General features: G+C 47.7%; 1 protein-coding gene across 2 annotated transcripts in view; it reads right to left on the minus strand.

Moving 5' to 3' along the window:
• SWEETIE (HEAT repeat-containing protein) overlaps positions 1–25,337 on the minus strand; it is a 255,929-nt gene that overhangs the window by 126,542 nt on the left and 104,050 nt on the right. For both annotated transcript variants that reach the window (XM_087694844.1, XM_087694845.1), the window contains exons 16-22: positions 13,150–13,266; positions 12,876–13,046; positions 12,683–12,769; positions 12,383–12,476; positions 12,209–12,277; positions 11,983–12,105; positions 11,609–11,677 (exon numbers count right to left, since the gene is read on the minus strand). In XM_087694844.1, the coding sequence (XP_087550970.1) occupies positions 11,609–11,677; positions 11,983–12,105; positions 12,209–12,277; positions 12,383–12,476; positions 12,683–12,769; positions 12,876–13,046; positions 13,150–13,266 (730 nt within the window). The remainder of the gene's footprint in view (positions 1–11,608; positions 11,678–11,982; positions 12,106–12,208; positions 12,278–12,382; positions 12,477–12,682; positions 12,770–12,875; positions 13,047–13,149; positions 13,267–25,337) is intronic.

Here is a 25,337-nt window from a genome sequence, read left to right on the forward strand (position 1 = left end):
CCTTGAGCACCTCCATTGCTCATGTTCTAGCTCTACAATCTATCGAAATTCATGATCCCCTCCTGTAATAGTCCTCCACAGTCTTTAAATTGTTTAAGTCTCCTCCAACACTATAAATACCATATTCAGAAGGCTTAATCCAGAAGAGGACCACAAAGCTGCTGTCAGTCAAACCTTTTCCACGTCATGGACATTAAGGATCCGAACACAAGAAACCCCACTGTCTCACAAATGCATGAAATTACAACCACAGCCCTGGAGCAATACTTTATAACCAATGAAAGAAAATAAAAAGCTCTTAAGTGAGATGCGAACACCACCATGCCCTCCATGCAGTACTCTAAAACTAGAAAGATGCTCTGCAGCTCTTGAAGAATCTAGATGTGAAGCTGTCCAGGAAAGACCCTGCTGGAGCTCGAATCTAACAATCAGCTTCCTGGGACCCACACACAATATATTAACTGTTGGAGGAAGAGAATATGTTGTGAGAGGAGAGGGCAATGAAGAATGTGTCCTACCCTCGTTGGAGGCCAACAATTGCAAGCAGCATTTGGAAAGGGTGATTACATGGCAGCATAGTAGTGGCTAATGAAATGGGGCTGCAATAGTGTTGGATAGTGCAGTGGAGACCACACCAGGTCCCAGAGTCGAGGGAGGTCATACGTCAAAAGACCAAAGTGGAGAGGAAGAGGAGCTGAAGGGGAGAAGCGTGAACAGGGCAGAATAGGATGATCACAGGGGAGACTGTTCAAGCAATGGCAATGAGGTGGGAGAGGGTTAAACAACAATTATGATGGCACAACACAGGAGATGACAATAGCTCAAGGAAGGGGTCAATTGTCGCCAACTCGTACAGGGCAGATACATGTGTGCATGTGATGCCATGTACTCTTAACTGTGGACAAGGAACCCAGACACAAGAATCCCCAAGCCACAGCCCTAAGGGCAGCTCAGCAGGGTCGCAAGATGGGCAACACACAAGCAGGCAGATAGCAGGTGGCTCTGCTCAAGCAGACGATACAGACAGGCCAAGATGAGAGTCATGGGCAACAGCAGTCAAGCAGGGTGGCTTCCTCAATCCCATGTACATTAAATGTGGATAAGGAGCCAGACGCAAGAATCATCAAGTACAGCCATAAGGGCAGCTGAGCAGGCTGCAAAGATGGGCAGCACAGAAGCAGACAACACAGATGGGCCAAGATAAGAGTTATGGGCAACAGCGTCAAGCAGGGTGGCTTCCTCACTCCCTCATCCAGTAGGTGGCCGCCAGTCTGTTCAAATGAATAAGTGAACCTGAATCTAAGTAAGGTATTTCACATTTGCCAGATGACAGCATTTCCAAGATTTCTTGATGACTCTAGCAAATTAAATGATCTGAATTCTTATTGGAGCCACCCAGATCTTGTGATTTCCCCTAGAATGCCAAGGCTTTGGATCAGTTCATCATCAGGCACCACATCCAACATGAACAGACATTTCATGCAACACAAGGATTGACAAGTCACTTCACAAAGAAGCACCCATAGCAAAGTCTTTGGTAGTCGAGTTTCAAGTTCCTCCATGTTCAAAAGACTTGCCAAATGGAACAGCTTTTTAATGGCAAGCCCACGTCAAGATTATACCAACCACAACAGTAACCTGGCCTACACCCAGTGCCAAAGCTGTAAACAATGACCTTTGATTTGTTTGGTAACAAAGTGTTTCCTCCATGTTAAAAAAGGTTTGTCAAATTGAATAGCTATTTGGTAGCAAGCCCACATCAGGACACACAGCATCACAACAGGAGCTACAATGTGCTCATCATGATACTTGGGTGGTGTCTGGCGGGTCATGAAAAGAGTATTCTTCGATATGTAGAAGTCGCTGGTTTGTTCTCTCTCACAGCATCCTACTACATAGTCTGATAATTTCAGAAAAATGATTTCTCCACTCTAGCATCCGCAAACCTCATTTCCACCATAGCTTCACTCTACGTATGTAACCAAGGTATTAGGCACACCTATCTCAATCTATTGCCCGATTTCTGAATCCTTGTGCCATAACTCTTAGAGATAATAAACTCAGACTCAGGCTGACATGAGGAGTCTTCTCCAGACTACTCATACCTGAGCATTCCTAGAGTACAGCATCAATACTATAACCTCGAAGTAAAGTGAACTGAAAGGCAGCAATAGCCATATCAGTGGAAGCTCTGATAAACAATCTGCACCGACTTCGACACAGCATCATTCTCAAAGCTCCATAGCTGATTTTGAAATCCTTCCATAGGCGACCTAGATCCCTCAACCATCTCACAGCATTGTCCTCTACAGCAACTGTGCCCACACATTCTTCCTAAAGGACAGTTTTCAGAAACAGAAGGCCATCGTACTGTGCATTCAGGCCATGCAACAAAAATTTTGTTACACCCTCTTAGAAGCAACAGTGCTAGGTTATGTGCAACATTCCCATCAAGCTTGATCACTGGATGGAAACACACCAAAAAGCCAAAACAAACTGTGGGAAGTGAAGCCTGAGAGAATCAGACATGTCTCTCTCTGAGCAACAAGGTCTCGTAAGCAAGGACAAGACTAGAAGATGCAGAGTGGACTCTTGGAAAGTTCCATATCAATGACAGGAAGCCAGAGCAATCTTATGAGATGTAAACAATGACCCTGAAGAAATAGCTCAAATCATACATCTCCAGAAAAGAAGGTACTCTTGAAGAGGTAATTTGCTCTTCCATATTTCTGACAGCTAAATCTATACAATCCCAAAGTGCATTTGAAAACTCTGAATCCCAAGGCAGAGGTTGTAGCACCAAATACATTTCCTTAGCATTCATTCTGTGATCAGGATAATCTTTATCATTGCATGGAATGCTCCAATCTTTTAGCCTTCCTTCAACATTCAAATACAAAATATTAAAGCATATCACAAATCAAAGCCTATAAAGGGCAATCATGATAACCCAAATGATACATACATTAAGCACAGGATGGTTTCATACGATACCTTCACTATGCAAATATGTACGGTATGGAACACACAACAATTTTGAGAATAAAATATGTTGTTCCGTACGTTCATTAAAACATGCATATAAAATTGTATATAAAATTAGCTCACACACATAAAATATGAAAGAACAAAGTACATGGTAGATGAAGAGCAAGGGGGATAGGCATAGGGATAGGGAGAGGAGAGGAAGAAAAGGTGTGCATGAACCTGGGAGATGGAGGGAAAGAGGGAGAGGGAGAGTAGGTAAAGTGTAGATGAAGCTTGAATGCAATGTGGATGAGGGAGAGGGACAGGGACAAGCACAAGGACAGGGACAGGGACAGGGAGAGTAGGTTAAAGTGTAGATGAGCTTTAATATAAGTGTAGATGAAGCTTGAATGGAAGGTGTCCACAGGCTGAACATGGATCCTAAACGAAACCGTAAGGAACAAACATACGGAACATTCCATACATGAATGGAATGCAACCATGATTGAACTCCAGGAAAAGACATAACATTGCCTCGTGTGTGAGTACAACTGCCACCCTAGAGAGTCCCTTGCTAGTCAAAAAGTAGCCTTTATGGTTCAACAAGTACCAATGGAGGGCTAAGTACTTTACTCCAGTGCAAGCTCTCTTGACGAATGGAATTGCTTGTTGCATCAGATCTGGCAGTCCACTTAATGTGAGAAAAAAGAAATTCAGGAGGCAATCAATGTACTTGCAAATGGACATGCTAGAAGGGAGCCTTAAAGACACCCTAGAATCCAATCCTCTGCCATAATAATCCAATCCCCAAATGCATTTCTATAAGAAGCAGTGCACAGAGAAGTCATAATTTTATTCCATGGCCGCTGTTCCTCATCAAACTTCTGTGATAAGGCCAATTTACAAACGAACAAATGAAGATAGGTGTTTAAAACATTCAACCTATCATGTGATTGTTGGAGAGCAAGCCTTCTCCATTGCCAATAGTGTGACTCCTGTCTTGTGCCTCTTAGTTTGCCATAAGAATTCAGCACACATCGAATAAAGGAATGAATACATCACACAGCAATACATCAAGAAAGCCACATTCAACAAAATTCACCTTGTGTGCATACAAGCCTCCCGATACATTCTGTAGCTATTGCCCTACTCTTGCACAGCAGGAACCTTCCCACAGAAGAAAACAATGACTACCAAGTCTGTAATTTGTTCCAAAGGAGATAATATTCTTGAAAGGGCAATCTTGAATTTCTGAGCACGGGGTGGATCTACCCAACTTTGGTGGCTTTGATGAAATATTCTACAACTGCATCTATACACACAGCACTTCAGAATAAAACTACTAAAATAATGATCTTCCATATGCAACCCTTTCAATGAGGCAGTGCTTCTGTTTCTTTCAAATCATGAATGATGAGGGAAGGAGGGTGATGGCTCGCATGAGAGAGTTGTGCCAACAAGTTTTTCGGTACAACGTCCTAGATCATTGGAAGAACATACCGGAGGGGAGCAAGGACTACATAGTAGCATCCTTGCACGAGGAGTTTTCGGTGCCAGCCCACAGTAGATAGATTCTCTACGGGCTGGATGATGGATTGCATGCATGCATACATGTCACATAGACGATCCGACGCACGCAGGGCAATCAAGAGTGGGGCTTTGCGTTGTGCTCCGCCCAATGCATGCTATGTGACGGCGCCCAATCCATATCCTCCTGTATTAGTACGTGTCTGCCAATCCTCGCAGTGTACTCCAGGAACCTCGGCAGCTTCTTGGCGACCACAATGGCCGGCCATAGCCACTCTCCTGGATCCCATTCCAGCTCATCAAGTGGTCTGTCCTCCTAGATCCAAAGGCGCCACTTCCTGAGCTCCTTCCAAAAAACATAAGGATCCAGTTGCCATGACTTCCCTTGAAGGCCCACCACCCAAATCCTCCTCCACCAAAGGGCAGCTAAACCCTCATCCTGCTGCCCTCTATCAAGGGTCAGACGCCCCCCCTCCTGAACAGTGAAGAAAGTCCCCTGCGGGGCGCCACCCATACTGTACCTGCCACCTGTAGGGGGATGCCTGCTGGCGAAAAACCTAGCGGCCCATACGTCCCCGGGCTCTATCAGCTCTCGTATCAAGGGAGCAAGCCACTCCAAAGGTATTGCTACCTCTATCTCCCTTCTCCTCAACTCCACTCCTCTCTGCCAGCCTGATACTTGCTATAGCACCTCCTCGTCCGCCATCCTGTACACCTCCCGCCATGTCCTAATGGTACAAGCCGCGTCGGCCTCTCAACCAGCCCACTAGATGTGCGCGCACTCGCCAATCTATGCCCCTTCCCGATCTTTTCCCTGGGGTTTCCACATACCGACTGACAGTGCATCTCCTCCTGGCAGTCTGGGGAGCTCTAGATTAGGGCCTTACGGAGGCCCTACCACACCCGTACTAAGCTGCATCGAAAAAGTGATCAGGTGGGGAGGGAGGGGGGGAGGGGGGGGGAGGGTGATCTAGGCTGACGTGAAGAGTGTGAGGCCGGGGACAACTAGCTTGCCCAAGAGAGCCATACTCTGATACTGTGGGTCTATGATCCCAAGCCCTGCCTCTGACCGATGTCGTATGATAGTCGCCTACACCAACTTGGCCCTCGAATCCCTGAAGCCATCTGACCCTGACCAAAGGAAGTTCCACACTAGGCGGCGAAGCTGCACTACGCAGGATGAGGAGAAGCACCAACACGAGGCAATGTACCAGGCCCTCAGTAGGAGGACCTAAATAACCAACAGGGCTCGGGCGGCTAGTGAGAGGCGACCCGTGCTCCAATACATCAACTTCCTCTAAATAGAATCAAGGATAGGAAGAAACTGCTGGGCAGGAGTGATGTGGAGTCCCACCACGAACCCTAGGTACCAAACGGTCTGCCCTCTGCTCACCCGTCTAAATCCTAGGTGGACACTCCACTCCGTGCTAGAGTCCGGGTATGTGAGAAAACCAACCAACTTTCTCCAATTGAATTTCGCTCTCGCTACAGAACAGAACACCTCAAGAGCCAGCCTCACTCTCTCCAGCATCAACTCATCGTCCTCTATGTAGAGTGTTGTATCATCTGCATACTGTGAGTCTAACAACTTAGTCTTCTCTCTCACTCGAAGTCACAGGCTGCATAATCCACTCACCCATGACCTAAGGAAGTGGGACATCCCCTCTGCAAGGAGTAGAAATAGGTATGGGGCCAAGGACAGCCCTATCAGACCAATCTCTCTAGCCGAAACTCCTCCCCTCGCCTTCCACCTATGAGAACCCTGCTGGTGGTCAATTTGTAAAGTGCGGAGACCCCACGAATCCAAACCTAGGGGAAACCCAACCTCACCATAGTGCCCTTTGGGAAATCCCAATCCACCCTATCATAAGCTTTCTCTAAATCCAAGAGTAGTACAGCCAGTCTCTGCCCACTTTGCTGAGCCCACTCTGTCCCCTCAAAGAAGGTAAATACATTGTCTAGGATGCTTCTATCTTGGACAAAGCTTGTCTGTGTATCATGGATGATGTCTGGGAGCACGAGGCGTAGTCACCTACCAATCATCTTTGCTAGTACCTTATAGGCCACTTACAATAACATGATCGGTCTCCACTACAAAAGCTCCAAGGGGTCTCCCCCTTTGGGGAGAAGATTGATAAGGCCTACTGAAAGACTCCCTGGCATCTGTCTTGAAGTGAATCTCCTAGAAGGCCATCAGTAGCAGGTCCTTCACCACTTCCCAGTAGGTACTGAAGAAGGTCTTAGAGAGACCATTCTCTCCCGAGCATTTCTGCCCATCCTGTGTATGGAAAGCCTCCTCAAGTTCCTTCTCTGTGAGGGGGCTAGCAGGGAGCGTCCCATCTCCTCTGTGACGAGGGACAGGATGTGATCCCAGACTTGCTATCTACATCGCTGTCCTCTAGCTGAGGCTGCTTCCTGCTAGAAAGGCCACCTGTAGTAGTCGCTGGCAATCTCCATCATCTCATCTGGGCTAGAACGAGTCCTTCCATACTAATCCCGAAGGCTGCGTATCTACTCTCCTGCGGTGCATGGCTGGTGCACCTGGAAGAACTCCTTGCACATCGTTTCCCCCTTCCACACCCAGAAGGTTGTTGAGGTGTGGAAAGAAAACTGCGAGAGCCTGTCCTCTACGCCAACAATTGTTGCTCGCACGCGCACCTCGTGTGTGTGGAGGGTGGGAATACCCAAGTGCAAATCTTTGTGTGGCTACAAGGTCCCGCCATAGTGCTCTCTCCTCCTCCCAGCTTTGCTACTTGGCCTATATGGTTCTCTCGGTAGATTCTGCTCAACTCGGCTAGGACCTTTGCAACCTCCTCTGCGATCCGGTCCCTCCTACCCCGCTCCCTAGTCCAAATCTACTCAATCTGTCTCATCACCTCCTGTCTCCTAAAGATCGAGTTCGGGATCCAACAGGATCATGCGTCAAGGGCACATACTAAAGGATCAAGTGTTAGGGAACCTAGGTATTTATCAGACAGTGTGGTGCCCCCCAACTGCCCAATCTGGACTCCACGAGAGCAACCCCACTCTCCCACGTAAAACTTGTCCAACCGCTCCAGCAAGACACCACCTAGCCGCCTGTATCCCCAAAAGAAATCCAACGACCTCTCCCTCCTGTGGAAGGCAGGATCTCTCCAAGCATCACGTGCTCCTACTGCTAGTAGAAAGACCTCCCATGCCTCCTGCTCCTCCCCAGTCATGCCCTAGTAGTTTCTGTGTGTGCCTTTGTTGGTCGTCTAAAGCCTCCAAGTTGTTGAAGTCTCCTCCAACGATCCAAGAGTCCACCTCTTGGAGTCCATCCGCGATCTCCACCCAGAACCTCTTGCGTGCCCTAACCTTGGTAGGGACATAGACATTGAGGACTCCAAGGCATGAGTCCCCAATATCCAATCTGATCCATAGAACCCTCCCTGCCACTATCGTCCCGTGGTCTCGTACACAGACGGTGAGACTAGGGCCAATAGAGGTGGATACGCCTCCGCTCTTGCCATGGGGACTAATGGCATGCTCCCAGTAAGTGTGCGACCTACCCGGGAATACCTTCCCAACCCTACAAGCCTGGGCGGGAGCGAGCTTGTGCTCCTATAGAAGTAAGATGTCAATCCAACCGCCAAGGGCAAGTTGCAGCTCCTACCGAATAATCAACTTCCTGGAACCACGTACCCCACTATACTGGAGGCTATTCACCATAGTTACCTGGAACGGGGAACGGGAACGGGAACGGGACCCCCTGGAACGGGGGGAACGTCCAAGGTCAGGGAACGGAAATGGGGGGAATGGCACATGTCTTAAGTGCCCCAAATATGCCCTGCATAACCCAAATTGCCCCAAAGAATGTCCCTCTAATTGCCCCAATACCCGTCAATGCATGAAATTTACCCAAATGTCCCAAAATTGACTCGATTACCCCCATAGCTCCAAATTGCCTTGAATTGCCCCAATTATCCCAATTTCCCTTGAAAATAGGCAATATAAATGGATGAATACCTTGGAATTGAGGATCGGCTGAAATTTGATTCTGATTTGCAAGAGTTGATAATGCATCAAATTTGAACTTTGCATGGACTCCTAATTAGCTTGTGGGTTGTCTTGACACTTTGAACCTTCAACCCGAGAGAGAGAGAGAGAGAGAGAGAGAGAGAGAGAGAGAGAGAGAGATTAGTGTGTGCACATTAGGCAATGGAGATGGGTGAATATGTGGTAGAAGGAATGTGACCCAAGCAAAAAAAAAAAAAAAAAAACGTCAATTTTCAGTCAACAGGCCTGGAACGGCCGTTCCAAACAGGGAACGGCAGGGGGAACGGCAGGGAACGTTCCCTTGCCATTTCACCTCCTTGGAGGGTTTGGAATGCATTAGGCCGTTCCTACAGGCCGGAACGGCCATTCCCTGTTTCTATGCTATTCACGTTCCAAGATGCAAGGTGTACACTCATGGGGAGATCTGTGATTGACCGAACAAGCATCTGTTCGGTGTGGACGTTGTAGACGAAGAAGAGGAGCTGTGGGGCATGCGGATGCACTTCACTGCCAGCCTCGATGGTGAACTCCGTTCCCCCATGGTAGCCCTAGGGTGTACCATGGGGGTGATGGATGCGCCGGGCGGTACCACCAAGGCATCAAACAACCAAGCTAAGAGGTGAGACTCCGTACACTGGTAGAAACGAGCCACCTATGCCAAGGGCCACTCAATTACATCTGCTAGCACTCTCCAATGCGGGGGGGGGCTCGAAAGATAATGCTCAAATGAGGAACCTCAGCCCCTACCCACCAATTGATGTCCATCATGCAACCCGACCACTGCAGGAAGAAAAGTGTCAAACCCCCTTCTCCCATCCACTAGGAGATGTGGTCTGCCACCTGGCTTTTCAACTGCTCTACATGAGTTGTCGTCCAACCTCCTGTGTGAGAGGTCTAACAGAAGAAGGCGTAATTTGGTCCATCCGGTGGTGCTAGTACATGGACCTTGCCGCTCCTAGCCTTGCGTACCACAAAGATTCCCACCTCTAGGGATAGTGGAAAAACTCCGCGCTCCACAACTCTCAAATAAGACCACGGTCCACTACGAAAAAACTCTTGAGGTTGCAGCTACGCCTGTCTCTGGTAAGTGTGGCATGCGGCATGGGCAGATGAACTGGTGGCTGTGTGAGGGGGGGAGGTGGGGTTGGAGAGCCGATGGGTGGAGGATGTCGACGTCTAGGGCTCCTCATCTCCTCTGTGTGTGTGTGTGTAAGGGGGAGGGGGGTTGGGGGAGGTGCCGGTGGACCCTCAGGTGAGGCGGCACTCGCTCTCCATCACCCTGCCGTGGCAATGTCTGAGGAGTTCCCTGTGGTCCCCCTACAGTCTCCCTCTCTGTCATCTCTATACTCGTATGAAACCGTCCGCATCCACCTGTGGGCCAATAGACAGAGCCGCCCTCGCACCAAAGCACGTGCACTCTACTACCTGGTGCCCAAATTCATGGCAGCACAAGCACTGCCCTAGCTGACCAGTCACAATAACCTACTGCCTAAAGGAGTGTCCGCCCGCCTCAATCTCTAGGAATTGTGGGATACTCTTGACCTGTTTCATTGCCACCCGTACCTTTGGGACTCCTGCCGCTATCACTATGTCCGCGAAAGATGCGGCAAGGACACTATCGAAGAGCCGTCCAAAGTTTTCCACCAACTGGCGATACTCTATCGCAAGGCTGGGGAAAAGAAGGGTGACTGGGTGCCGAAGAAACCTATTGTGGAGTACAAATGCCTCCACAGTAAAGCCATTGTACCAAGGGACCATGTATATGGCCCCCTTCATGGACACATATGGTGAACTGGCAAGTAACTCACGAGCTACATCTGCCGAAATGAGCCTGAACCATGAAGATCCCTTGGCCCAATAGGACCACCTCCACGACCTGCGATGCATAGCGTGGAGTGAAGCCAGTCTTGAAGCTAGGCCTTAGCTAGGGAATGTCCTACTACCTAGCTATAAATCGTTGTCTCCTTTAGCTCCAGCTCTTTAGCTCCGCAGCTAAGAGCTGCTCCTCAGAGAGGACGACATGCAAGGTGTTTGACTGGGGGGGCACTCGCTGAGTCCGCCAGCGTCTGACCAGCGGTTTCCATTGTGCGTCCCTTCTGAAAAAACTACCAATCACATCGCGGTGCTATTGAGGGGGAAAGTTGCTGCCAATAGAGGGAGCAATTGGAGGGTGGGGAGGAACGATGGCGGAGGGGCGGGGGGGGCAGCAGTGCTGGGGGAAAGGCAGCGCCCTGGGGGAGAGGGCATCCGGCAGGGGGAGGGGGCGCAATGGCGGCAGCTGACAGGGCGGGCGCGACCCGGGCGGGGGGGTGTGGGGGCAGGCGTGGGCAGACGGGGCAGGCTGTCGGGAACAGTCGCGGGGCGGGGAGGGACTCAGCGTGGGGGGCAAGCTGTCGATCGGGTGCGTACAGTCTGGGCGGAGGGCAGCATTGCGACATGACGGGCGTGAGCTTTGAAATTTTTTAGCTATTCAACTTAACTATCACTGAAGTCGGAGCAAAGACCCCGACCTGGACAGCAGACAGGACAGCAGCTGTTCACTTCGGCTTAGCCAAGAGCTAACAGTGGAAGGGAGAGCTTGCAAGTCGGGCTTCAATTTTACCACCCTACTGTAGCTGATGATGCTTTCCAAATTGCCAAGTTACCATTTGAGAAGGTTCCAGGAAGTACAAACAGGAACCTCTCTTCCCTAAATGCCTGTGTCTTCCTTATTAGCAAACAGAAATCTACTTCAACTACAGCTATGCCTGCTGCGAGACCTCATTGTTCAAGTTTTTCAATCAGTTTTCTGATTTTGTCATAGATTTCAGGCATCAAAAATGTACCACTGGAACACTTTTTTGGCCTTTTCTCCCATTCGACAGTTAGCTTTCTCTCTCATGTATCTTGATTTTATCATCTGAATTATTGCTTTGTTGCATACCGTTGGGCCAACCACAGAATCACTAAAAAACTTATTCATGAGTATCCTGTAGGATGTCAGCTGTTCAGGCAACAGAATCTTGCAGAGCTCACATTAGAGAGCATTTTTGCCACCTGTAATCTACATCATAAAGTTTTGATAATGAACTCTTTGACTATATCTGATTTTTTTTACCTGAAAGATTGACTGGAATCTCCTAAAGACATCAGGTTCGTATTGTGTGGCACGAATTCCAAGAGATACCTGTAGTTGAATATCATTGTCAACTTGTAAAGCGTAATTGCAAGATAGAAACTCCTTATTTTGACTATCTTTAAAGAAAGTAAAATTTTATTATCCTTGTCTAATCCGAGGAATGGTTCTTCCAGCAATCTGACTAGATATAGGAGTCCCAAAATTTGAGAAAAGTACTTTACAAGTAGGCAGTATGAGCAATAAAGAAACATTCTCTCAAACTAAATCCATATTCACAACATCACCACAGTGTTGATAATGTTTCTCAGACTACTCTGGACACATCACAAGTGCCAGCATAAAACTATTAATACCTTGAGAGTAGCAAGAAGCGCTACACAAATGTTTGTGGTGGCCGTCTCTTGCCAACTTTGTTTCTTATTTGATCTAATTGAAGCCTCCATCAGATCCAGATAAACCATTTTCTTGGACTCTCTCTGGAAAAGCATATGTTTACACGATAGAAGTCAAGACAGGTAAGTTGAGAACAGTAAAGAAGATATAAGTGTCCTTAATAAGCTTTCATGATATGCACCATACCTGAGCAGTAAGCACCACCCCAAAACATAGCATCATCTCATTCACAAGTAAGGTTGCCACTGAAACAGGCTGTAAGACATAAATTCACTATTGGTACACAATGCTCACAACCACACTCCTAAGACCAACAGAATATCAACAACAAAAGAATTATAATGCCCCAATATCACCAACTTGTGGAAAGACGCAAACATTATTCTCCCACACACAAGGAAGAGGTCCATCTGAGCCTCCCTCAAATGCCCTCAATTCATCTTCAGAAGAATCCCTGTCAATGACCCATTTTCAGAATATAATATACAAATGGTCATTTCATTTCATGCAATATAATGCACATCTACGAGTATGCTTTTCTTGTTAGAAGCTGGATGAAGAAACAGCATTGCCAAAAAACAAGATCCTGACAGTAATCCAGCAGACATTATTACAGGCCATAACTTAGTATTGTCAAAACAGTACATAATCAGAGACAACCTTCCCGGGATCCAAGGGCCAAGTGATGCATCCCTGCAGTCGAGCAATTGTCGTAGACTTGAGCTTCCACCCCACAGTGATGGATCCCTGAAAAACAGGCTTAGAACATGTCAAAAGAAAAACCACAAGCAGGCCTTTTGTTCACTACCCAAAATTAAGTTCAAGGTTGGTCAAAAGCAAGCATGGATGTTACCTGAAAGGACCTGCGCATAAGTTCAGAAGCATGTTATGGTCAGCCTTGTAGCAGAAGGGATCTGGAAGGGCCTGGTAGGCTGCCAGAATCCTGACTGTAAAGATATCAACTGATTGTTTAAGCTCATTGGACGCTTGTTGAAGTAATGGTGATGAAAGGTAAGTTAATGCCCTGACAAAACCATGCAATCATTCCCATAAGGTCCATACCCCAACTTCATATAACAGTTTCACAACTTTGAAATGCTTATCATAGAGAAGAGCATTACTCTCACCCGGTGAGATAACCAAGGATTGGCTGCAATAAAATCCCTTCCTTTTCAGATGACAAGTGGGGTATTACATAACTTTTAATAAAAGAAGTCAGCGCCTCAATTGCTGCAGACCAAACACTGCACACTTCCAACAATTTTTCTATCACCTCCCCATATCATGTAAACTCATTGAACTGAAAAATCTCTCTCTCTCTCTCTCTCTCTCTCTCTCTCTCTCTCTCTCTCTCTCTTTTTCGTAAAAGGTAATTGTATTAATTACGAAAAAAGTACAAGATGACTTGATTACAAGATACACGACGACAATCTAAGCCATCATGTGAAAAGGTTCTAAGTACTACAAGTTACAATGTTATGGCAAGGATGCAGATGAAATTGCCATATGCCAGGGACGTAAGTCCTCCCTAGAGAGCAAATCAGAATGCTGGAGAAGATCCAACTGCCAATACAAGAGGCCCTTAAGCCTCGCAATATGCCGCTGAACATTATAGGCGGAGTCAAAAAGAAAAGCATTCCTAATGGTCCAGTTATGCCAACAGCCTCAATATCGAAGAAAATGATACATGAGCTTCATATGTGGCTGTGCAGGAGTGGGGTATTTGGGCTGCCCGAAAACCCAATCAAAGGGGCACAGGGTAAATCCAACCACTCCTTGCCAAACAGCCGACAAAAATAACCAGACTTTCTTTGCGATGGGGCAAGAAATAAATCGGTGGCGGGCTGATTCCACAGCAGTGGTGCAAAAGAAACATTTGCCATTGGAGATTCGTCGCTTGGAAAGAGCCGACGCAAGCGGAAGACCACCAATCATCACTCTCCAAAGAAAGACTTTACATTTGAAGGGTGTCTTGTTCAACCAGCCCTCCATCACTGTTGCCCTCCACCATGACTGGGATTTACGTAATCCCCATAAAGCATTCGCTTTGGTAACTAGCCATTGATGATCTTTAATCAGCATATGATAAACTTGGTTAGCAGAAGCTTGGCTTAAAGTCAGCCGGCCTTGTAGGTCCCAATCCTGCCAGGGATGATCTGAAGCAAGGGCAGGAAAGGGTTGTCTGCTCTGGAGCATCCGCAAAAGCTGTTCCCATAAAGGCCTATATCCCCGAGGGATCCTGAAAAGCCTCCTAGCTGTACGAAAAGATATAAGCACATTGCGACTGGCAAGGGTGGCATCCGCAACTGAAGACAAGCCCAAACGGGCCATCCGGTTGAATTGTGGTCTAAGCTCATGTTTACCTTCCCATGCAAGTAAACGCGAGACTGCCAGCAATTCCAATTGAAAAGAGTTAGTAGCCAAGCGATCCTCCGCTGGATGCCACTGAGCCTTCTGGAGGACCCGTTTCCAGGAGCATACCAAATGAGTAAGCAGCGACGAAGAAGAACTGGAGAACCGCGAATCAGCATTAAGAACATGCCACCAAGAACTCCTGATTTGGGTATTGCCATGTAGAAGCCCATGGCTCTCAAGGAAATAACGGGCTATATCGACCCATGGATGATGATCCGAGCACATGGCGCGGAAAAGAGACCAACGGAGTGCCTGCATGTGAGTTTGGGCATCCAAAATAGCTCCGCCACCCATGCGTTTGGGGGTGCACGCATGCGACCAAGAGATCCAGGAAATACCTGCATGCAATGAGTCCTTCTTCCATAGCATGAAGCGAATAGACTGAGTAAGAGCATTCAGAGTCGTAGTAGTCCAGGGCAACAATGGCAAGAAATATGTGAGCATTGGCAACATAATTGTCTGGGCCACCTTGAGGCGAATATGGAAGGGCCAAGCTTGAGATTTCCAATACATAAACTTAGCCACCATTTTCTGGGAAATCCACAGCAGAAGCTGCTTTGGTGGAACGTCAACACCCAAAGGGTACCCAAGGTGCCTGGCAATGGAGCCACGAGGAACAACCAGACCCTGCCAATCCAAGGATTGCAAGTCCGACTCCGTGCAGCTGAGAATGGCTGATTTGAGCGCATTGATACGAAGGCCGGACGCCTGACCAAAGATGCCCCAAACATCCAATGCTCGTCGAAGGTTGTCCTTGTCCACACGCAAAATCATAAAAGTATCATCCGCCAGGGATTGGCTAATGAAGTGCTGTCCTGTAGGAAGCGACAGACCGGCCAACTGAGAAGAGGCTGCCATATGGGATAACATTGAAATAACTGGATGTGTCGCAAGGGCAAAAAATAGAGGGCTCAAAGGGCATCCTTGTCTGACAGAGCGGGCAAGTACAAATGGCTCAGTAACACCTCCGTTCAGCATGACTCGCGAAGACGCTGCAACGCTGATGGTGTAGATTAGACGCGACATCCGGGGACCAAAGCCCATAGCAGACATAAGTTCAACCACGAAAGACCAATCCAGATAGGCAAAAGCCTTTTCCAGGTCCAGTTGAATCAGTACTACCTCCTGATTAGAATGCCTTGCATAATCAATAGCCAGTTGAGCATTCAATACATTGTGCAGAATATTTCGGCCCTTAATGAAACCATACTGTAGAGGGTGCACAATGGCCGAGAGATGCTTTTGAAGCCGATTCGCCATTACTTTGGAAAAGATTTTGTACATTGAACCCATCAAAGAAATGGGGCGCCACTGTGTCAACTTAGATGGCGAAGGAACTTTGGGAAGCAGTTTAATAAGGCCTTCTTTCCATGAGGAAGGCATAATCCCCGTTTGCCACACCTGCTGAAACAACGCCTGCAATGGCTTCGCCAGTTGGGTAGCAAAAGCTTCAAAGAACTCATTGGTGAGACCATCCCAACCCAGACTTTTATCCTTGGGCAAGTGTAACAAGACGTCCATAACCTCTGCCTCACAAATATCGGACTCCATAGTAGCTTGCATGTCCTGCGGAAGCTGATTGCGGACCAGGTCAAAAAAACCCGAACGGGCCTGAGTGATTTGGTCTGAAGGTGGAGAAGTGGAGCCGAGAAGGTCACGGAAATAATTCCTGCACATATGCACAATAGTTTGCGGATCCAGGATAAGGTGGCCTTCTGCATCCTCGAGTCTGGTCATATTCTCCCGAGCAGGAGAGGCATGGAGAGCTCGAAAGAACTTATGGGTCTGACATGCACTATCTTGCAGAGTCTCTGTCAGATGTTGCAGTTTGGCCTGCTGATATGATTTCAAGTGGAATTCTTTAATAAGATCAGCCACTCGCATGGCCAGTGCGAGCAGAAATGCATCATCCGGAGTGTCCACCAGCAGAGAACGAACCAAAGCCAGCATATCCTCGGCTGCCTTGCGACGCTGCCGACAAAGAGAGGCATGATAGATCCCATACTGCCGAGCAACCCTCTGCACATTAGAGAGCAATCTTTCAAATGATGCAGTGCCCTGAGAAGAGAAGTCCAAGAGGAATCTGTCAATCAATTGCTGCATATAGCCCTGAAAGATTGCATGCTTCAGGTAGGACGAATTGAAACGCAAAGGGAGTCTCTCCAGAAATTGCTTGAAAGGTGCAACGGGTTGTGCAAGCAGCTCAAGCTGCAGAGGGAAATGGTCCGACAAGGCATATTGCTGCAGCACTTTTATTCCTGGCGGGCTGATGAAGGGGGGCAGAGGAAACCATAGCAGGAGCAGAGCGCTCGGAAGACAACATTTCCTTCCTGCGCATATATGTACGCATGGAATCTTGTGAGGTAGTAGGCACAGTGTTCTCCATGCCAGCAACAACCCTGTTGGCTTTTTTTGCACGTACTTCAACCCAATTAGTGGCACTGGAATCCAGACCCGAAACCTGTTGTTTACCTTTGGCCAGAGCTTGGGGCTGATGGGTAGCATCCAGCGACGGGGCATCACACACCATATCTTCCATGGGCGGCGCAGCATGGCCAACATCAGAAGTGTGTTGCTGTTCCGGGCATTCGGCCATAAAATGCCCCAACTATCCACAGGAAAAGCAATGGCCTGCAAAATTGCCCCATTTCAAACGAAAGTGTAACGGGTGCATGCCAGAGCAATTGAGGCGTAACCAGGCAGGCCTTTTTCTGGCAGTGTCCCATAGCATACACAAGCGGTTGCGATTCACAGCCCTGAGACTGGGAGGGACCAGAACAGTGACCACAGCGGCCATAGCATCCTTCAATAGTGGCCAATAAACAGCCGGATAATTTTCCACCTCTACCCACACAGGGCATTCACGTTGCAGCAGACGCTGAAAATCTGCCATTGGACGCCATGGAACCACATGAACCAACCGGCGTTCAAAAAACAAAGGCAGTTTAGACAGGAGAGCAGCACGGTGCGTCTCCGATTTCAACAGGACCTCAAAAAAGCCCCGGGAGCCAACAAAAATCTCTTCAACACATTCCCCTTGTAGCAGACTGTGCAACCATTGGCGAATACGGGAAAGCAGCGGGATTCGACTAGTGAAGAAGAGTATCACAGCGCGATCATAAAATACCGAAAAGGAGCGTAGGACAGTTTTTGGGTCCACGGTGGCGTCCAAAACATCGTCAGGTGCAGATTCAGAAAAGACTTCCTGATTATGTTGAACATAATCTCCAAGCAAAGTGTTTGCAAATTCCAGCAAATGCTCCCAGTCCACTTCCTGAGAGTCCACAGGATCCGAACCAACCTGAGCATAGGACCGATCTTGAGAAACACCTATCTCTTCCGAAGTATGCTTGGTACGTTTACCCGCAGGCTGGATGTCGGGACCAGGGGGCATCTCTTCGTTGCACGGAACCATATCCTCAGGTTCCTCAGCATCAGAATCCAGGCCAAGTGCTGCCACTGTTTGATCTATGAAATCCAGATCCAAACCAGCCATCGTATATGATGATTTGAACTCGAAGGAGGACTGGCCCTGTCTCTTGCCGGCTCTCTCGCTCTCCCTCTTTTCTGTACAGAGGCCCTGTCCAGGGGTGTACTCTGCAAGGACAGCGAATGAAAACGGAGCTTTACCTGTCACCGTGCAGGGGCAGAAGGGCGAAACAAAGGCCTGGCAGTCTCCACGGCAGGACGGGACAGGCTGGGGTGCCGGGCAAGGATCCGTCAGCAGCGTCCAGGGACAGGGCGTCAGTGGGTGGCAGGCGACCGTGGACAGGGCGTCAGAGACAGGGCGGCTGGCCGTGGACAGGGCGCCAAGAGCAGGACGCGCTGGCGGCTCCAGGAGCAGGGCGTCTGCTCCTGACGGCTCCAGGAGCAGGGCGGCAGAAAGAGGGCGCTAGGGATTCCGCTGGCGGCACAGGGAGCAGGCGCGAATGTCAAAAACCAGGCGGAGATGCAGGCGTCGACGATGTTGAGAAAACGCGAATGACAGGCGAGCAAAGGCGACAACGGTGCTGACGCGAACGGGGGGTGGCGACAGGCAGATCTTCAGACTGCGACGACGCAGATCGAGGCGACAGCAGGGCGCATCAGACGAGGCGAGAGCAGGGCGGCATGAAGCAGGGGCACCATCGCCACACACACACACACACACACACACACACACACACTCTCTCTCTCTCTCTCTCTCTCTCTCTCTCTCTCTCTCTCTCTCTCTCTCTCTCTCTCTCTCTCTCTCTCTCTCTCTCTCTCGTGGAGTTTCAATTAAGCACAAGTATTTACATCAAGCCTTCTGGCCAGCCATGAAAGCCGAGCCAAAAGGCTACCAAAACATAGCATACAAATATCATGCAGACAGCACAATAGGAGTAGAGAAAACTATCTCTAGCCAAGGAACACCTACATCAGGGAAGACCAGGTCTGCTGAAATCATAGAAGAGATGTGCCATAAGAGTAATCCTAGAAAACAGGCCACATGACCACAGATACTTGAGGCCAAATCAAAAATAAAGGCATTATGGGTACACCAAATGTGCCAAAGAGCTGCCCATCTGAGAAAGTGGAAGAGGTAGGGATGATCAGATGCAAAGTAGACAAGGCATCTTGCCCAAGTCCCAAGAATGGATGGCATCTGCTCCGTCGCCACTGAGGTCTGCACATGGGAAACAAAGCTCCATATCTTTCTCGCTAGAGGGCAAGAGATGAAAATATGAATTGGTGTCTCATCACAAGTAGTGCAAAAGATGCAATAGCCCTATGAGATCTTATGAGCATACAGGACATCCCCACTAGGAAGACCATCAATAAGCAACCTCCATACAAAAACTTTCCCCGGATAAGGAATCTTGGACCTCCACAATTGAAGAAATTTGTTCCGCCACTTCTCTCTGCTATCCCGAGCACACCAAACTTTATTAACTTTCTTAGTGGCCCATTGCTTATCCTCTACCATCTTATGGTAGATCTGATTAGTTGACCTTTTCTCAAAATCATCACGTTTCACAAACATCCAACCATGCCAAGGTGAAGTAGGCTAAAAAGCAAGCAATGGATTATAGCGTTGAAGCCAATCCTACAAGGCTGACCAAATTTGGCTATAGCCTCTAGGCACCCAAAAGCACTAGCATATGCGACGAAAAGAATAAAGACAGGACTGCCCAAGATGGGACATCACGTACCACTTGCAGCCCCAATCTAGCCATCCAATAAAATTTATCTCACTACAATTCTTTACCTAGCCAATCAAGCAGCCTAGAAGTACCCAACACTTCTGACCATAATAAATTAGCCTCCTTTCGGAGATTAGGACGACGCCAAACTGTAAATTAAAGAATCTCTTGCAATGAGGCAATCAAATGAGTTAGGAGAAATGGCTGCGACACTTTGACCGCGCAGAGTTCAACACATGCCACCAAGATGCCCAAATAACCGTGTGACCATGAGAGATACTAGTCTCCTCAATAAAGAATTTTACAACATCAATGTAAGGATAACTGTACAAACAAAGGCCTTGCAAAAGTGCCATTCTCAGAGCCATCATATGAAGATTGTCATCCAATAAAGCAGCTCCTCCTAACCATTTCCAATTAGTTATATGTTGCCAAGGTATCCACACTTGGCCCAAATGATTGCCTTTCTTTTTCCAAAACTAAAGGGGATGGGCTACACCAATTCCAGAAGAGACTTCTTGGTCTAGATCAACTGCCAACACACGAGATGATTGAAGTTGAGGTTTAGAGTAAAATCCTTTTCCCCTATATTAAAAAGTGTGCATGATATTATCAGTCCCAATTGCACACGAATCAAACAAGAGTCCTATCGAACATGGTAGTTAACCACAAAAACCGATGAAGCATCCTTCGATGCTTGACCCTGACAAGCACGATGCAACTCACCAACTAGTCCAACCTAAAGAGAATCAATGTTAGCATTTCCATACAATCCAACAAGTGCAGGGGGAGGAACCTATTGCTGCAGTACATCTTGGGATTCACACTCCTGCATATCCACCTTAGAATCCAAGCCATGCTACAAGATCTTTGGATCATGAGCACATTCAGAGACAAAATAGCCTAGCTGGCCACCTCTAAAACAATGTCTTGAAAACATTCCCCAAAGACCAACGCATGCAACCCTCGAGTCTCAAAACGAGTTTTGTTGGACCGAGGTGTTCCACTATCCCACAAGATACAGGCTCTATCCTGTTCGGAGAGACCAAACAGGGCTCCATCAAAACTTGACCGAGAGATCTTAATATAAGAGAAAGAAACCGCAAAAGGTGAGAAGCAAAATTTACCACTTCCGCCCAAAGAGGGAATGCTTACCTAAGTACATCCTAAAATTTATCCATGGGCCTCTATGGAGCAGGATGAACCATCTGACCTTCTAGAAACAGAGAGATATGCTACATTATCTGTGCTCGAGCATCCAAAGAACGAAAGAGAATCTCAAAAAACCCTTTAGGACCATCATAAATCTCTTCAACAAGAGGGGCTTGCACTTGCCCCAAATCATCAGTCTGACACATATCATCATTCAATAGCACTGACTCTAACCATGCTCTAATACGGTGAATCAAAGGAGTCCACGTAGAATAAAAGATGGCTGTCCACTCATGGAAGGCAGCAATCTTTTGTAGCACTAATTCAATGACCATGACAGCCACCATAGGATCACCATCCGGTAAAGAGCTTACTTTTCCTTTATCCACCCGTGCATGGTCATTCATCAGATGATTCGCGCTGGAAAGCATATACTGAAAAGACTCAGTAAACTGCAAACAAGGCGTGCATGCAGTCTGTTAAGGCATCTCTCATCAACTTACGACATTCACCCATGTCATCTCCTTCCACAAGGTCATGAGAATCCTCAGCAATAGTGTCAATATCAGAGTCCACCAAATCTCGTTCTTCCCCATTACAAATGTGCTGATCGAGGAAATCCACATCTATACCACTAGATACCTGCATCTTGCCCAAAATAGCGTCCCCTCTCCTCTGGCAGAATACACTGCACCTGTTGCTCTGCCTGCCGCCAGCTCAAGAGCCTGGTCTCAAGTCATAGATGCCTCCCCAAACCTAACTGCTTCTACCTCAGGTTGACGCAGCCTGTCTGTTTGCACCCTGAGCTTGTCGTGCCCACCTGCCTGCATCCCCTGTTCACAACCTGTGAACCCCAAATCAGAGTGCCCCTGCGCTGGAATCAACCATCCCTACCTGCTCGTCAGGATGGCAGCACTGCACTGCATGCACAAGTCTAAAGTGCTGTGTGTAATGTTGCTGTATCTGACTGTGGCAGTACCTGCTGTTTGTCTGACTGTCCCGTGCCCCCTGCCTAACTATCCTGCACTTGCTGGCTGAAGTACACCCTCCCTGCTTGACCAAGCTGGCCTGGAACCCTCCATTGTGGAAAATGCATTGCGCGTAGGAAAGAACCTAGAAAAGGGCTGGCCCCTTATCATCAAATTTACTGATTTTCAAGTCATGAGAAGCCTTCCTCTCCAAAAGGAAGGCTCTCAAAGGAGAAGTATACCTTGAGGATGATCTTACACCCGCACAAGTAGCCCACTGTAAGGAGTGCATGCAGCAACTTATGGACGTCCGCAAAGCGAGCAAATGGACAGTATACATAGACAGGTGCATCATTATCACAGATAGACCCAATGATGGGGCACGGCCTATGAGGCACACTTAAAGTTTGCAATATGAAACTGTAATGGAGCCATGAGGACAGATGCAAGGCTATTCCAAGAGACCTTCACTGATGAGGACATCACCCTGTATACAAAAATACACCAAAGTCTGGGGACACACTTGCAGGAGGTGAGGCGCTATAGATGGAAGAAGACATGCCACCTTAGAGCCCGATCATGAGGGGGGACCAAAGGGTCTGGAGGAGTAGTTGTGCTAAGGATTGTGTTCCGTGGGCGAACCGTACGTTCCGTATGGTACTGTTCTGTACAGTACCATTCATGATCCGCACTTCGGTATTGTTTGAAAAAGTGTCTGTTGTGATGCGCGCAGAATCCAACCGTTGCGGATTGTGTCCCTTGGTGCTTCTTTTCCGCTTTTGCCCCTTTTCTTGGGACCGTTCAAAGTTTGAACATTGCACTTCTTCTTTCACACTCCTCGCTCCTACATGAATCATACTCCTGCCTCTTCTCTTCTCCCTCACCTCAGCACTTATAAAAGGGCAGCCCCCTCCCCCCTATCTCACCACACCAATCAATTTGTTCTTCAATCTTCTTTAAGCCTCGATTTTAATCAATCACCCTACTCCCTCTCTCCCTCTCCCTCTCCCTCTCCCTCTCCCTTTCTCTCACCTCTTCCAAGTGTCTCCTATTCCTATTCCTATCCCTCTCCCTCTCCCTCTCCCTCTCCCTCTCCCTATCCCTATCCCTTTTCCTCGCATCCTCTTTCTCTCCTCTCCCTAACCCTCTCCCTCTTCCTCTCTCTCCCTCTCCCTCTCTCTCAATTTCAAGTTTCATTCATACATATTACATCCTCTCCCTCTCCCTCTCCCTCCCCTCATTTCTTCTCATTCATTTCCACAATGCCTAGACCTCTTCATGAAGCTTTTCGTCTCTACAACACAAATCTTGAGAATGTTGGGTTTCCACTCACGTCTACGCTCACAAAGGAGTGTCAGTGATCAATAGGACACTGGGGCACTTTTTACTCTAGGTATGAGAGGTTTTTTCCCAGACTTATTGTCTTCTTTTGTATGTGCTTATGTTACACACTTACGGGCACTTATCATGTTTGAGTGTGAACACCCCCTACAACCCTAAGGTTTAAGGGTTGTACCTTGTACTTTCCTCTTACACTCTTTCAGTCAATTGCATTGGGTGCCGTGCTTCACTCTCCACACTATCTACTGCACTGTCAGTTGAGCTTCAATCTTCTCTCTCACTCACATTTGGTATCAAAGCAAGGTTCAACTCTGCTCAGCATCCAAGAGTTCCCACTCAATCCAGCTCTATCTGGTGGAAGAACGTCAGACCTGCATGTCTCCTGCAGCAGCCGCGCCACTACCCAGCAGGTCCGTCACCTGTGCCGCCATGTCCACCACAACAATGCCACTATCCAGCAGCTCCCCAGTCGGCCTGGGAGATCGCTCGCCAGGTTGCCTCTGCCCTCGCTTCCCTGCCTGTGATGCCTCTAACCACACCCACCTTTGACGCAGCTTGAGGCAGCCCTCACCACACCTGCTTCTGGTGTGTGCCGCCCCTGCCCCTAGCCTGTGCCTTGTGCCAGTGCCACCTGGTTGCCTGTCAGCCTATTCGCCAATCGTCAACCACTCCGCCACCAGAACTGCTGTGCTTCTGCACACAGGTCCTACATGCCCCAGCACGCCTCAACAACACCTGGCCCAGTGAACCTGCAATTCAAGCCTGCCTGACAACAAGACTAGGTTGAAAAGACATTTTTTAATCAAATTTTTATTTCAAATATTATTCACGCGAAACCATAGTGCCTGGGCAGCACATCTCTACACTTGCAAGTGTCTGGGACACATTTCACACAAAGATTTTGTGAAATTTTGGGGCTTTTAAGGTTTATGAAGACATTGGCACATGTACTACAGTCTCAGTCAATGATAGACTGTTTTGAACAATTTTGGGGCAAGAAGTTTTGGGGCTTTTCCTTCTACAGTGTTGCTGAACATTGAATGCACCTTGGACTGCATGAATTACAGACAATTTTGACAAAGTGTACCTCAATGTACTAATTGCAACAAGGTATTTGCTGTAATTTTTGGAAATTTTAGAGATTTCTAGGTTATTCCAGCTTGGACATTGCTCTTTTGCCTTCTTTTGGTATTGATTATCATGGCAAATCAAGGAGAAGATGTATTTACCTATGTATCCAAGGAGGACAGATTGGATGGTAACAACTACTCACTTTGTTCCTTCATGATGAAAAATGTGCTTATTGCAAAAAATCTTTGGAACTATGTCAGTGGAGAAGAAGTTAGACCCGGAGCTCTTGCTACTTCTCCTCCAGAACGTGGACAATGGGCACCTCAACTTGTTCAGCCTGCTCCACTTCAGCCACTTCCCCAAAGATCAGCAGCTCAAAAAGCATGGGATACATGGAATGCACAAGCTTTGTCGCTAATTGCATTGGCAGTTCAGCGGTCCATCATCCCTCACATTCGGTCTACAGCTTCTTCACAAGAAGCTTGGCTAACTTTGGAGCAGATGTTTGCTGGTAAGAATGAGACCCGCACCTCTTTCTTAAAGAAAGAGCTTGAAACATTGAAGATGGATGAGGGTGATTCTATGCAAGACCACTTGAATAAAATTCAACACTTGCGTGAGCAACTTATGAATGTCGACGAGTACTATTCAGATGCACAACCGATATCTACTACATTGAACTCATTACCTCCTTCATACTTGGCTTTTCATACGGCCCAAAACCTCACAATAAGGATTTCCCCACAGCCTATTTCTTTTCTTCACTTAGTCAATTTGCTCCTAGAGGAGGAGCAAACAAGAAGAAATAGTGGTGTGGATGTCATAATCTCTGAACAGGCTTTTATGGCTAGACAAAAGAGCAAAGGCAGCCAACTAATTTACTTATTGGGATATTTCGCTTAATGTGGTGGTTGTATAGATTTGATCCACATAGGCACAATAGAAAAGTTTATTGACCATTGAAGGGTCGCTATCTGGCATGCAGATTATTCTTGGGTATAGGCCTTGAGTAAGCTTAACATAATGTCGGCAAATCTGAAGATCCTTTATCTAGCGAGTAATATGCTGGTAAACTTCTTGGAAGTCTTTTACAGAGACTATCCGGTCTTCATAGGGTGGTATGTTGATGGGTGTAGGGAGTTTTGTCGATGACGAGGGTGTTATGAGTGCTAAGTGTATTGCTTTTTCAAGCTCTTTATTTCC

This window comes from Lygodium microphyllum, chromosome 15 (assembly GCF_053477565.2).
Source record: "Lygodium microphyllum isolate KBCC chromosome 15, Lygodium_microphyllum_v1.1.10, whole genome shotgun sequence".
Classification (NCBI taxonomy): Eukaryota; Viridiplantae; Streptophyta; class Polypodiopsida; order Schizaeales; family Lygodiaceae; genus Lygodium; species Lygodium microphyllum.